This window comes from Colossoma macropomum, unplaced genomic scaffold (genome assembly GCF_904425465.1).
Source record: "Colossoma macropomum unplaced genomic scaffold, Colossoma_macropomum, whole genome shotgun sequence".
Classification (NCBI taxonomy): domain Eukaryota; kingdom Metazoa; phylum Chordata; class Actinopteri; order Characiformes; family Serrasalmidae; genus Colossoma; species Colossoma macropomum.
The window spans coordinates 4,121,657-4,136,299 of NW_023494799.1; the positions used below are offsets into that span (position 1 = coordinate 4,121,657).

Here is a 14,643-nt window from a genome sequence, read left to right on the forward strand (position 1 = left end):
TAGTTTTTTCCTGTATCTGTACTTTACTGAAGTTTTTTTGTAATGAAGTTGTTTGTAATAAAGTTTTTTTTTTTTTGGGTGACTTTTTACTTTCACTCCTCTACATTTCAAAGTCAAATATCTCACTTTTTACTCCACTACATTATGAGAAATCTGTTGTTCCTTTTGGTTTATGTGTGTATAAAAACATAACATGTCAAAATGAAAGAAGCACGAAGCAAGAACACCAATCAGGGCACCGCGCGCTTTGTTTTGAGCTTGTTTTGACCTGTTGGTCATACTGACCCAGTGCAGCACACGGTTCAACATCAGCGCAGCAGCGTAAAATTTTGGGAGAGTCTATTCAACATAAATGATGAACTGACCTAACTTTGTGTAAACAGACCACAATATAGAAATATGTACACATATGCAGTTGTGACTAACGTGTTTCTTTTTTCTGAATTTATACAAACGCGATTTCATTTTACAGTAAATTTGTTTTGGCTAGTTTATGTTTATGAACAGAGACCTACAGATGCAGTTTAGTAAAGGAAACTCATTTGTGAATCTGAGTTTAAAGTTTTTATTAATCTTAAACTTGTAACTAAGTTGCAAAAAAATCTTAAACTGAAACTTTGCTTGTTTGTAAAAAGTGATTTCAGAGCCACTCAGTTCTACCTGATGGAAACTGTTTGCCTTCAGTGTTTTGTGCTCATGATAATTTTAATAGACATCAGCGTCACTAATTAATGACATTCTATTAAAAGACTGGTTTACCAAGAGAGACACTGGAGTATTTTCACCTAAAATGAGTTCATGAAGCAGAGTCTGGTTATAAAAATGATAACAGGACATCAGAGCCATAATTAATCTTTTAGTACTTTTACTTTTGATACTTAAGTACATTTGAAGGCAAATCCTTTTGTGCTTTTACTCAAGTGGAGGTCTAAAGGGAGGAACTTCTACTTTTATTGGAGTAATATTTTACCTTGGGTATCTCTACTTTAACTCAAGTACATGATTTGTGTACTTCGTCCGCCACTGAATACACAACACATTCCCTATAAATCTGAAGAACCATTTCACTATGCAAAGAACCATTTAAGGATGCAAATGGTTCTATATAGACCTTATGGTTCTAAATTGAACCACTGCATTTACTAAAGAACTCCTTTTGGGTAACTGGGTAAGCGGTGGTTGATCTTTCACCAAACTATTACATTAAGCACCCTTTACTTCTTAAATGTTGATTTTCACTGCTGTGACTGGTTGTATGCAAAGTAAGTAACATGGAATATATATATATATATATATATATATATATATATATATATATATATATATATATATATATATATATATATATATAAACGAGCAATCTCATTAAATTATATATATATATATAATTGAATGAGATTGCTCGTTTGCTCCACCTGGACCCGGTGAGGTAACATTTAAACATCTGTAAAATAACACGAGGTCGCTGTGGTGCAAAATCCTGCGTCCCTCTGCGCAGCTTGCACCCTAAGGACCCTTTGGTAGCTGTCGTGCCTGCCTGATTTAAAGTCAACAGTCTTCTAAAAAGTCTTCTAAATAATGCGTCAAAAATATAACAGCACATGCTATTTCACTTGTGCTGATTTGAATAAACGGACGACTGGAGAACTTTTTAGCTCACTTAATTTAAAAAGCTTTATAGGTTCGATAGGGCTCTGTGAAGGTTTAGCTCGGTTAGCTAGCAAGCTAGCAAATTTCGGTTACAGTCATCTATTTGTGTTCACTTGTGTAACCTACAAACAGCGTCGTTTATTCACAAATACACTGAAATTCACTAAAAAACACGCACATTCACAGCTTAGTCAACCTAAAAACACCCATTCTCCGCCCAATGTCGTTGATTGACAGCACAGGTTCCTCGGTTCGTCCAATCAGATCGCGGCGGGAAAACAGGGGGTGCAGGATTTTCTGGAGAGACGGTTGGTGGCACCACACCCCGCCCCTGAGCTGGCGTCATAACTCGTGGTGTGATCTGATTGGACGAGCTTCAGTCCAATGAGCCGCGGCCATCTGTGCAGGAACAGCAGAGCTCCGGGATCCTGCTGCCCAGTTTCGTCTCCTTCTGTGTCTTTTCTCCGATTTTAGGGCTCCGAATCAAACTAAAACACAAAGATCTTCACCGAAACATCTCAGAAGGTGCGAATATGAGGATCGCCGTTGCAGTTTTCACCTTACTCGCGGCTGCTAATGCGACTGTGTTCTTCAAAGAGCAGTTTCTGGACGGAGGTAAATCATCTTTGCTTTCGTTTGGCTTCCTATCCGCCAGTTTCTTGCTCAAATTTCCCAGTTCCACCTTAAATGGTGCAGCCTTTACACTGCCTGTTAATGTAGCACCAAGTTCATTTGATTGGCCAATTTTATTATTATTTCGACCTATTTTTACTTGAGCAGTGAGGAATTTATTCAAATCAACTTATGACTGTCATAACTCGCCCTGCCTGCTGTAGAAATGCATGTTATTTAATAGTATTTATCTATTCAGTGAAATATGTTAAAGGGCCCATATCTTACTTTTTTCTTGCATTTTATTTTATTTTATCCACTTGTGACGTTTGTGTGCACCAAAAACAGGACTATTTTCCTATTTCTCTGTTTTCCTTTTGTTACTGTGCCATTTTATAGACTGATGTATGTAAATATCTGTCTTCTGATTGGCTGTCCTGTGCTTGTCTAAGCTGAAACACTCTTTATAACTTTAGTGTGAATGGGCGGGGCTAAATGCCTGTCTGAAAGATGAGAAAACACATTATTAATTCCCAAAGGGAAATTAGAGTGTTCCAGCAGCACAGCATACAAGACAAACATGGAATACACATACGTAAGGTAAAAATATTAATATAGAATAAGGAAAAATATAGATAGAAATACTATACAACCTTGTGTAGAAAATCTTGTAGCACCATTTTTGCCAATTTTCAGTTTTTAGACATAATTTAAAATTGCATGATGTCCTTTACATTGTATATAAATTTCATGATGATTGGACTAAAAGAAACGGCCCAAAATGACTTGGAAAAAATTCTGGTTCCATTGACTTACATTAAAAGTAAAGTAGGTTTTTTCCTTCTCCTGTAAAGATATGAGGTTTTCTTCAACAGCGATTATTTACTGTAATAGTAACTGTAACTCCAATAAATGTATGTGTATATATAGGAGTTACAGTGACTATTACAATGGTATAATAACAGTAATCCACAGATGAGGTAGTTTCCAGTTGCAGTACTGTTTCCACAGTGTGATTCATCACAAAAATGATGAATTCAAAATGAGCTGTTTTTGCGTTTTAGTTTATAAATATATGAACTATGCGAACTGGGGAGTGATATTTCAAAACTTTATCTCCCACACTATTAAAAATCTTTCATTCCCAAAAAAGCAAGGAAAGTTTGGTTTTCCTTGATTTGAGCTCTTTAATGCACTATTATTAATTTTTCCCCCACGCATCTTGATGGTGCAGAACAGACAGTCAAATTAATGCAAATATCCCTAAAACGTCCCCAGGTTTCTTGGAAAATGTCTTTGACAAATATGGGTGCAGTTTTAGTTTTCAGTTTCATTTTCTAAGGTTTTCTTTGTGAAAGTCAGCTGTTTTTGCAGCGAGGATTAAAGGGCCAATATACTACATTTTTATTGGATTTTATTTTTCCCTAGAGGTCCAGTCATAATTAATTTTTGCATTACCATTTCCAACCTTTCTTTGTCCTTCACTATACTGTACTATACTATACCATGTCTTTGAGACACTGATTTCCTTATAAGGACTTTGTAGTAAAAGGTACATTTTAACTTTAAACAATGTTAATTCAAACTTCAAACCTGTTTACTTTAAAAAAAAGTCAGGCAAAGTTTTTCATATATGTTTGCTCTGCATATCTGTTGCTCCTTACAGGTTTCTTATATCTTGAAAACTCTTTCTTTCATTTTGCAGATGGATGGAAGAGTCGATGGGCTGAATCCAAACACAAATCAGACTACGGTCAGTGGAAACTTTCTGCAGGGAAGTTCTACGGCGATGCTGAACTGGACAAAGGTGAGATTTCGTTCTTGTGTGCAGGTGGGCGCTGGTGAAAATGGACTTTGTATAAGCAAATATCTTGATCTGAATAGGAAACTCATGCAAATCGACTGAAGACAAAAGAAAAGATCATCCAAATTGCTTCAGCAACTGAAACACACACATATTCACCAACTCACTGAATAACAGTCCAGATGATGTCTCTTCTCCATGTATACTGATTCATGTTTCTGTCCCCGAAGGTCTTCAGACGAGCCAGGACGCCCGCTTCTACGCCCTGTCCAGTCGGTTTGAGCCCTTCAGCAATGAAGGTAAAGATCTAGTGATCCAGTTCACGGTGAAGCACGAGCAGAAGATTGACTGTGGTGGCGGATATGTGAAAGTCTTCCCTGCTGACCTGGACCAGGCCGAAATGCACGGAGACTCCCAGTATTACGTCATGTTTGGTGAGCCTCGTCCACACGCAGTGCTGCTCACTTCGGTCAGATGTTTGATTAGTAGCACATTGTTTAAAGAACTTTCATTAGATCTGATTTATAATCTAGAAATCATAAATATTTTCAGTTTTTCTGCAAATTAGTACAAATTATTATAATACAAATAACAGTATTAATAATTACAGTATATTTATAGCACTCTTATAATAACCCAGTAACCCAGAGACGCGTACAGTTGTTGAATACACAAACTTAAAGTAAACTGAAATATTAAGGAGGGATGCACTGATACGGGAATTGTGGGCCGATGCCGATATCTGGTATTTTTAATGTACTTATCTGGTGATGTTAATACATAAACAGGTACAAAAAATTTAGAAATTGGGACAAAACCACCTTGAATTGCAAGTACATAACATAACCTATACAAATGCAGTAAAATGAATAAAATGCAGATATTTAAGTGCCAGAATCCAGCGTGACCTAAACATTCTACTCCTCCAAGGTACAACAAATACTTCATCAAATATTGCTTTGAAATATCAGCCAAAACCAAACCTTCTTTGATTAAATTGTTTGGTCCCACTTTATATTAAGTGTCTCTAATAACTGTGTAGTTACATGCAAACAACATATGCAACAACAATGTAACTACTAATGATTTAGTCACTGTTACAGATGATTACAGAAGTGCACCTTATGTAATTACACAACTGTATCTTAATAGTTCTAACAGCCTGTTTTCTCTCATGTAATTACACAATGGTAATAACATAAATGTAATTACATTGTAATCAGACTGGAACAGCAGCTTTTTTCAGAAGTTTTTTTTTCTTTTTCCAGCAGTAAAAGGAAATATGTAATAACTTACATTAAGACATTACTTATTATATCTGCCAGCTTTCATAACACTTAGCTAGCATTTATGTTGCTAGTGCTGTGACACTGTAACCAGTTTCAGCTTTGAACCATTCTGTAATGTGACAGAACAGCAGACGACCCCTTATCTTAAAATGCAGCTAATGTGACATTAATTAAATGTGTTGCATTGAACTAAAAGAAATGTCTATATTACCACTGCATTATTACACAGTAACTACTTAACAACTACACAGGAACTGTCCACTTATTTTAAAGTATAAGTTTAACACTGCACTACAGGAAAGTTCCTCTGTAGAAGTTACACTTGTGTAATTACATGAGGCAAAACTGAAGTTGATACACGTGTGAAATTACTTCTGTAATCCATCTGTAACACTGACTAAATCATCAGTAGTTACATTGCTGTTGCATATGTTGTTCACGTGTAACTACACAGTTATTATAGACACTTAATATAAAGTGGGACCATTTATTTAAGCCATTTTGTGTCGATACCAATATGATTCTGACATCATCCTGCATCCCTGCTATTAATGACATGCCGTGAAAAATTAATCGTGTTTGGTAAACGTCCCAAATCAGTCTGTCACTCACTGCATTTTAAGTGGACAACTGATTGTTTTGCATTTCCTCTTTCCACAGGCCCGGACATCTGTGGCTACAGCACCAAGAAAGTGCACGTTATTTTCAACTACAAGGGCCAGAACCATCTGATCAAGAAAGACATCCGATGCAAAGTGAGTAATCAGTCGATTTCACAAAACTGATCCATTTCATTCAGGATTCGTAGCAGAATTCCATTGCAGATATAGGAAAAAAAAAACTTTCAAAGGAATTCTTATGCAATTATTTTACACTTTTCCTTCCAGGACGATGAGCACACACACCTGTACACCCTCATCCTCCATCCTGATCAGACATACGAGGTCAAAATTAACAATGAGAAAGTGGAATCCGGCTCTCTGGAGGAAGACTGGGACTTCCTTCCTCCGAAAAAGATCAAAGATCCCGAAGCCAAGAAGCCAGAGGACTGGGACGACCGCGCAAAAATCGATGACCCCGAGGACACAAAGCCAGAGGTCAGTTTTAGCCATCAGCCATTATTATTTCTCAGTCAGAAATGCCTTTATTTTATATATTCCATTCATTGTTTTCTTAAACAGGGATTAGAGACCAAGTCATTTTGAATTAGTCTCCAATTCACACAAATTAAGCTGTAATTCTAATTTTATAAGCAGTTATAAAACTGGCTTTAGTGGCTTATGCGCATCTTTAATAATTAGAGTGCTTATATTAAAATGTAACTTGCCTGGCCATGATTTTCTGGCTTGTAAGGTCTTTACAAGCACTATAGATTTAGCCGGATTAATAATAGGCTTTATGGCATAAACCTAAAATATGTATGCAGTTGTATGCAAAAGTTTGAACACCTCTGGTCAGCGAAATTATATGTTTAGTTGATTTTGTAAGTGGAAATAAGTAATTTTCAGTAATTTTTGTGCACAATTTCAGTTTATTTGCTGGGTTTTACACACACACACTCTCTCACACACACACACACACACACACACACACACACACACACACACACATACACATATACCGGCTGTTTCAGGGATTAAAACAGATCTCCCGAAAAATGGAAAACTCACATTTTTTTTTCTTTGCTTCAGGACTGGGATAAACCAGAGAACATTCCCGATCCTGATGCCAAGAAGCCCGATGACTGGGATGAAGACATGGATGGAGAGTGGGAGCCACCTATGATTCCTAACCCGGAGTATAAGGTAGAAACGTCAGTGGAGTTTAAAAGGCAATGGAGGGAGATCTCTGACTACAAATCAGTGCAAACCAACTCACTTATGATCCTTTCAGAAACTGTTTAGTGCATCATGAAATTTCACATTTCACCTCGATTTGATTAAAGTATTTTGATACAGTTGAGTTATTTGAAAAATGCAGTGATTGTACAAATAGAACTGGAGGAGCTGTACATAGTAGTGGAATAGAGACAATAAAACAATAAACCAAGAGATTTTTATGTTTAAAAATATCCTGAGAATTTCATTTTGGAAAAAACTGGCAAAATAAGGGAATATTATATTAATTGAATTGGTAATTGAACTTAATTGAGTTGAATTGAACGGTAATTGAATTGCCACCTTAAAATTGATGCATGATTACAAAACTGAGTTGTTTTACATTCGTAATCTGTATCTGAGTCGAAGTGCTGAAGATCTGCATTGAGGTTTCCTCTGATTAGAACCTCACATTAAGAACACTGATCCAGAATCAGGTCCTAATCTCAGGAGAGTGGAATGGAAGGAAGTTCATTTGGATACCAGTTAAACTGGTTCTTTACTGTGTCCTTATTTACTTGATAAATATTGTCGTAAGTGCTACAGAGCAGTAAGACACAGCGGTCCTGCGGGACTGTTTATGAATAAAGGCTCAGTATCTTTTAAATTACCCACAAACAGTCCAAGTCACTCATGTATTATTATTTATTGTTTTACAGGGTGAATGGAAACCCAAACAGATTGACAACCCCAACTACAAAGGAGCGTGGGTGCATCCCGAGATCGATAACCCTGAATACACACCAGACGATTCCATTTACAAATACGATAACATTGGTGTTATCGGATTAGATCTGTGGCAGGTACAGTTTCATAACTTAAAAATAGTGTATTAGAATAATACGTCTATTGACTTGCTGTTAACATGGCATTACACACTGTCAGCATTCTTTCACTGCACTGCTGTTTCCCATCAGAACACATGTACAGTATCCCCTCATCCCCGAACGACCCAGACTCTAGTTTCTCACTCTCATATCTACATAAATTACATTTTTTACATTACAAGTACTCACTAAGAAGTCCTTAATCTTTATTATCATATTTTAAGATCAACAGCCATAGTAGTTTTGGGGTTCAAGGGGGGGTTGATGTCCCATTCTTGATAGCTTAAACTTAAACTGACATCTAGAAACAAAGTGATGCTTTGAGCTTTCTTTTTTTTGACTGAATTTGGAAAAAGTGCACAGTTCTAGCTAGTTCTAGCACAGTTCTAGCATGCTATGTTCCGATATTGATTACATTGGTTTACTCACAGGTAAAATCTGGTACCATTTTTGACAACTTCCTGATCACTGATGACGTGAAGGAGGCAGAAGAGTTTGGGAAAGAGACGTGGGGAGCCACCAAGGTAACATAATTTTCTATTTATTTTGCACATTTATGCTATTTTGTCCTTGTCAGTGCAGTGGCAAAGTTGTATCTAATCTAATCTAATCTAATCTAATGTAATAAATCTTTTTTTAATTAATTGTACATTACACTACAGTCAGCTCCGACCTCACAGTGTGGTTGGATAAACGGCAATCTGAGTATCTCCCGATAATGGCACTCCGAACGAATCACTCCACCTTATTTTCCTGTAACCTACCAACGACAAAAAACAGCTGTTCATAAGGCTCTGTGGCAACAGACATAACCCAGCATAAGTGTTTAGAAGTTCTTGTTCCAAAAGGTGTCATAGAGGTTACATTGGCCAATTTTGGGTCCAATCCCATTTCACCCCTCGCCCCTACCACTTAGCTCTACCCCTCCGTTTTGTGTGTTCACATCTAGGGGTAGGGTGTCCCGATTTTTGTTGAATTAGAGGGGTACAGTGAAGTGTTAGGGCTACATGACCCTCCAAACAGAGGTTTTTTCAGAGACAGAGAAAGTAACTGCTGCCCCTTTTAAGGTGGAACGGGATGCTTGTTATGTGGGGAAATTCGACAAAGAAGCTGGCGAATATCTGACTTCAGCTTCATATCACTGAAGAATTAGGGGTGGGTGATAATAAATAATTGCCCCCCTCTTTGAAGGCATATGATGCCCTAAATGTAACTAAAGCCCAGCAGTGAGGAGCTGAACTTTACCCTCCTCTGCTGTCACTGCAGACTGGCAGGGTCGCCTACAGAGCAGCGCTAGTAGCTGTTAATGAAGTGATGCTCTTTTTATTTGAGGGTCCCATTTCAGAGGGAAGATTTCAACCACTACCCCTTGTAACTCAGTTCCTAAGGGCAAGGTGACACTCCTTATGTGCTTATGAACAGCACCCTACAGTAAAGTGCTACCAAACTGCATAACAACCACAACAAAGCCGATTACAAAGCAATAGGACTTATAATGTCTCTGTTACAAGTAACCACCCTAGAGAAAAGACCTAGAACAAGTGACCTCTTGTCTTAAACGGCAAGTGACGCAATCGAGCAACCACGAGAAAACTAAAGCGCTGCCTTTGTAATGAACTAGACCGCTGACACCAGAAGTGAATGGCAGTAGGTTTTAACGCATCTCTACTCCCTCATATAGTTGTACTATATATGTAACTGTTTAGTTAATTAAATAGTGGTAAAATCACATGAATTAATAAATGAATTCTGACACTTTCACCTCATGAGCCTGTCTCACTATTCACCAGCTGCATAAACAAACCAACAGCAGCTGCTTGAGAGGCTGAAGCGGCCCTCTTAATCATAACTGGTCACAAGGAAACGGAAAGAACTACTCGGGTATATATTTAATTCTTGGTGCTTGACTACAGTCACCTGCATTTACCAGTGAGGGTTTTTGGACTAATATGAGCAGAATTGTGGTCCTTGTTTTTAACTATACAGAGCCGTCCAGAGAGTCTGATGATTTTTGTGGCCACCATTGAGTTTCAGGTTTCATGTTTCGAGTTTCAAGTTTATTTGTCATTTGCACAACATGTCAGGATATTAATGCATTGAAATGCTTGTGGTGAGGCTCAGGTACTCGCTCTACAGCCGGGCAGCATTATATACACACTAAAAACAGTGCAGACAAAACAAAGTAAAAATACAAAAAGAAAATACTAAAACTGAAATATAAAAAATATACACAAAATATACAGAGGCAGGATGGACCTGTGTAGAAAATCTCTCTGCTATGTACAATAGGGCTGCAACAAACGACTAATTTGATAGTCGAATAATCTACTGATTACTGAAACGAATAATCAATTGTTCGGATTATGAATCACTACCATTTCCAAATAACACTTATTTAGCTATCAGCTTTTAATTTTAGCTTTTTTTGTTTTATGCATTTGCTAACTAACAATGAAGACAATATAAATGACTAACTTATTCCAAAATTCACGGTTTTAATTAACGTTCCTGCTGATACAGAAGATAAATAAAACTACAATATTTTTTTCCTATCAAAATTTAAAACCAAGGATGTGCAAAGTAGCAGCATATATATATATATATATACACCACACAATCTATGTGTTCACTAACATTTACATGTGGGAGTTTCTAGTGCCCTCAAAATCACTCTGGAATTCCGGTTTATGATTCGGACACTAAGCAAAAAATGGTCCACTTACTTTTGTTGCATCGCACTGATGTTACACCTCAACAAATCCTACAGTCAAACCCACACAGGGTTAATTTATCCAAAAATGGGTGAGGAGAAACTCATCTAAGAGGTAATGTGTGTGAACCTTCCTCTAATTTTAAGGAGTCTGAACAGAAACGAGACCTGGAAACAGGGAAATTGCCAGACTGCTAAAAGCGATCTGTTCATTTTTTTATTTTGCTTTCAGCTACTGATACTGCATTTGTATAATGTGTTGCTAGCTAAAGGGGAATTACACCTATTTTCCAAAATTTCTGCATAATTCAGTGGTTGAGATGTAAACAAGTCATTCGGATTGGTTCACTGTAGGGAAACTTGCTGACTCAGATTTCTTTATATTTACGACATTTGGCAGATGCTCTTATCCAGAGTGACTTACAGTTTGATCATTTTACACATGTAGGTGAAGGCAGTGTTAGGAGTCTTGCCCAAGGACTCTTATTGGTATAGTGTAGGGTGATTACCCATGCGGGGATCGAACCCCAGCCTACAGCATAGAAGGCAGAGGTGTTACCCGCTACACTATACCAGCCACTGTTTACAGTGGTGGTGATGGGAACACAGCTATCCAGAAACCATCAATAAACCTACACGCGTCTTGTGAGTGTTTAAATGCAGTGTTGTTGATATTAAAATAGTGCAAAATCTGAAAAAATGGCTTTTAGAAAATACTCTGGTGGCCAAATTCATGTCTCAAAACTATCGTAAAACAACTGCATCATGTAATATCATCTGGTCATTTTCTGTGAGAAGGAGTTTGGAGGAATTTCTCCATCTCTTGAGATGTCTGGTTCCTATTACCCCCACTGTGAACAATTCTGACTGCAAGTGTCTCTAGAACAAAGCATTTAACACTAAACCACTCCGAATGACTCTGTTTACATCTTCACCATTTAATTATACAGAACTTTTGAAAAATAGCTGGAATTTTTCTTTGAAGTGTCGTTTTCCAGTGCAGACATCTACATTTGCGGAGTGTAAATAAACTGTCTGGTTTAACAGTTTTTGTGTCATCGTTACTTTGCAATAAAGTTTCAATGTTTATTTATACAGCGTTTTTTACAACAGACGTTGCAAAGCAGCTTTACAAAAAAGTCCAGGTCTGAGATGCCATGAGCGTCGCCAATGGCGACAGTGGCAAGGAAAAAACTCCTTAGGAGCAAGAGGAAGAAACCTTGAGAGGAACCAACACTCAAAAGGGGAACCCATCCTCCTCTGGTCGGCACTGGATAGCAAATGATAACAAAAGAGCAAAAGATGAACAGACGATAAGGTTTTAACATGAGTATAAAGATATTAAAATACAGAAAAGGGGAAAAGCAGGTTAGGCAGTAGCTATGATTAAATAGTTTGAGTCTGTGCAGCAGCAGCATCATCAGGAGGCTCTCATAATAAATATCGTTAATGAAATAACACACTCCAGGTCGTGCCATACCTTGAGATCTTGACGCTGGTGTGCTGAAAGACTTACATGTGTTAATGCAGAATTATGTTTGAATTAAAGTATATATGTAACGTAATACGCATAACATATATACATCTCTGTGCAACAGGGCCCAGAGAAGAAAATGAAGGAGAAGCAGGAAGAGGAGGAGAGGAAAAAGAGGGAAGAGGAGGACAAGAGCAAGAAGGATGAAGACGACGATAACGAGGAAGAAGATGAGGAGCCGGAGGACGAGCAGGAAGAGGACGAGGAGGAAACCACGGAGGAGCCCAGCCCAGCGGAGGAGGACGACGAGAACGACGATGACAAACCTACTAAAGATGAACTGTAGACACAGCTGGAGCGCCTGAGTGTGGCTCCATACAATCCTCAGTCTTAGGAGAACCTACTGATCCTCACCCGCTGAGCAGAGCTTCTTCTGTGGGGCTTTTACTGCAGGCCTGGGACAGTAGAGTAAGGGTGTGTTGTGCTCTGATTTCTGTGCATTTTGTTTTATGTGGTGAGATTTTTTTTTTTGTTTTGTTTTCCACCCCTTTTTTGTTCCAATCATAACTTAATTTTTATGCGTCATTCGGTGTGTCCTGGATTCTGTTGCTGCTATCTGGCTCCTCCGCTCACCTTGAAAGTCAATTGTAAAAGTAAAATTAACAGGTGTTTTGATTATCATCTTCAAAAAGTCTTGAGAGGAAAAATGACGAGTATCATTTTTAGGTTATTTGCACTTTTTTTTTTAATAAATGATTTTCTTAAACAGTTGGCTTCCTTACTTTTGATGTGTATTACTATTATATGCAAATATCACAACCTAATTTGCATTAAACAAATCACAGATCTCTCTCTGGACCAGGGGAGCTGCCCAAATCAGGTCCTGGGGGGCTGGAGTCCAGCACGGTTTGTTATTCTCGCTGTCCGCACACCCAATAAACCTATTGTGAGTAAGGTGTAATTCCCTTAGGCCAGGGGTCGGCACCATGCGGCTCTTTTACTGCCCTGTTGTGGCTCCACAGCAGGATTAGATTTGTAGGTAAAAATAAAATAATCCTCCTTTAGGGTAAAATAAAGCTCTGCTGATCGTTCAACACAGTTTAACAATAACTGGTCTTAAACGTTGGAGTTAACGCAGCCTATAACTACTAATTCACCGAAGACTGGTGCGCAGAGAGTCTCGCCTAGCTAGTAGCTAACAAAAAGGCAAAGATTTAAGACGAACATCGATAATTTGGAGATGAATGGACTGATTTGCATTTATAATCACTCCAGCTGGTTTCCTGATACGTTTAATCTACAATGAGAAACTGAAAACACTAAAAAGTCGCGAAGTCGGCTTCTCATTCTCCAGCTTCTTGTTTGAATTTTCCTGTTCCACCTTAAACGGTGCCTGAGGTGCCAGAATGTAACCACTTCACCATTTAAGGTGGAACAGGAGAATTTGAACAACAAGCTGGGGAATGAGAAGCGACTTCAGCCTCGTAAAAAGTCGAACGTTGAGAGAAATTTTAGAAGAAACTGTTCTACTTTTGAGGAAAAATGTTTCCTGCCAGAGATGTGAGAAAAGCGGCTATAGCTGAGCTAAAGCTTAAAGCAGAGCAAAGTCTGCATTATTTTCAGCCTATATTAGCACATCAGTACACACTGAGACATGTTTACAGCCAAGATGATAAAATGGACATAAAATGTTGTGGCTCTCAAGGTGGTTTGATTTTTGTTGAAAGGACAAAATGGCTCTTCTTAACATCTGGGTTGCGACCCCTGGCTTAGTTAGAAGGGAAATCACCGAACTACAGGACTTCAAGGGGGGCACCACCTGCTTTCAGCATATTTAGTAAACTGCAGTATTGTGCAAAAGTCAGAGACCACCATTCATTTATTTCTTTTCCAGTCAAAATGGAAGTTCTAGTTATTCAATTTTCAGTGTCAGGAAAAAAAGCTGAAACATAAACAGAAAATTACACAGAACAACTAAATCTAATATATTGTTTCAGTTTTCATTGTGTCCACTTGCTTTACATTTACCTTTATTACAGCTTCCGTTCTTTTCTGGAGACTTTCAGTTTCTCTAAGAAATCTGCAGACACACCTCCAAAGTTCAGTCTTAGAAGTTGGTTGCACTTCCTGCTTCTCATGATCACTTATTAAACTTGTATGAATTACAACTCTACCAAAGATAATTCATTTTTACATGATTTTCCATTCTCTCTTCATCCCTCAGAGTCAGTCTGTTTTTATTTCTGCACCTTTAAGACTCATATATGTAAATGACCTCCGTTCTGATTGGCTGTTCTATATTGCGCCTCATTCAAAAAGCAGTCTGGGCTCATAACTTAAGCATATATGGACTGCATGTTGAATAGGTGGATATATGCAAATATGTTGCTTTTTGTGACA

The 14,643-nt window shown here is 37.9% G+C and overlaps 1 protein-coding gene across 1 annotated transcript; it reads left to right on the top strand.

The window, feature by feature from the left end:
• Nucleotides 1-2,017: 2,017 nt before the first annotated feature.
• Nucleotides 2,018-12,986, top strand: calr3a (calreticulin 3a). The gene is made up of 9 exons (XM_036586625.1): nt 2,018-2,265; nt 3,968-4,069; nt 4,297-4,500; nt 6,016-6,110; nt 6,243-6,452; nt 7,047-7,160; nt 7,892-8,035; nt 8,491-8,583; nt 12,368-12,986. The coding sequence occupies exons 1-9, from the start codon at nt 2,184-2,186 to the stop codon at nt 12,587-12,589; spliced, it is 1,266 nt and encodes a 421-aa protein (XP_036442518.1). The 5' UTR covers nt 2,018-2,183; the 3' UTR covers nt 12,590-12,986.
• Nucleotides 12,987-14,643: the final 1,657 nt, after the last annotated feature.

What these genes read in the sequence shown, in the direction of transcription:
- calr3a (XM_036586625.1), top strand. Translation starts at nt 2,184, where the DNA reads ATGAGGATCGCCGTTGCAGTTTTCACCTTACTCGCGGCTGCTAATGCG. An exon ending in AGAAAGACATCCGATGCAAA is followed by an intron (nt 6,111 to 6,242) that starts GTGAGTAATCAG and finishes TTTTCCTTCCAG; the next exon opens with GACGATGAGCACACACACCT. An exon ending in AGACGTGGGGAGCCACCAAG is followed by an intron (nt 8,584 to 12,367) that starts GTAACATAATTT and finishes TCTGTGCAACAG; the next exon opens with GGCCCAGAGAAGAAAATGAA.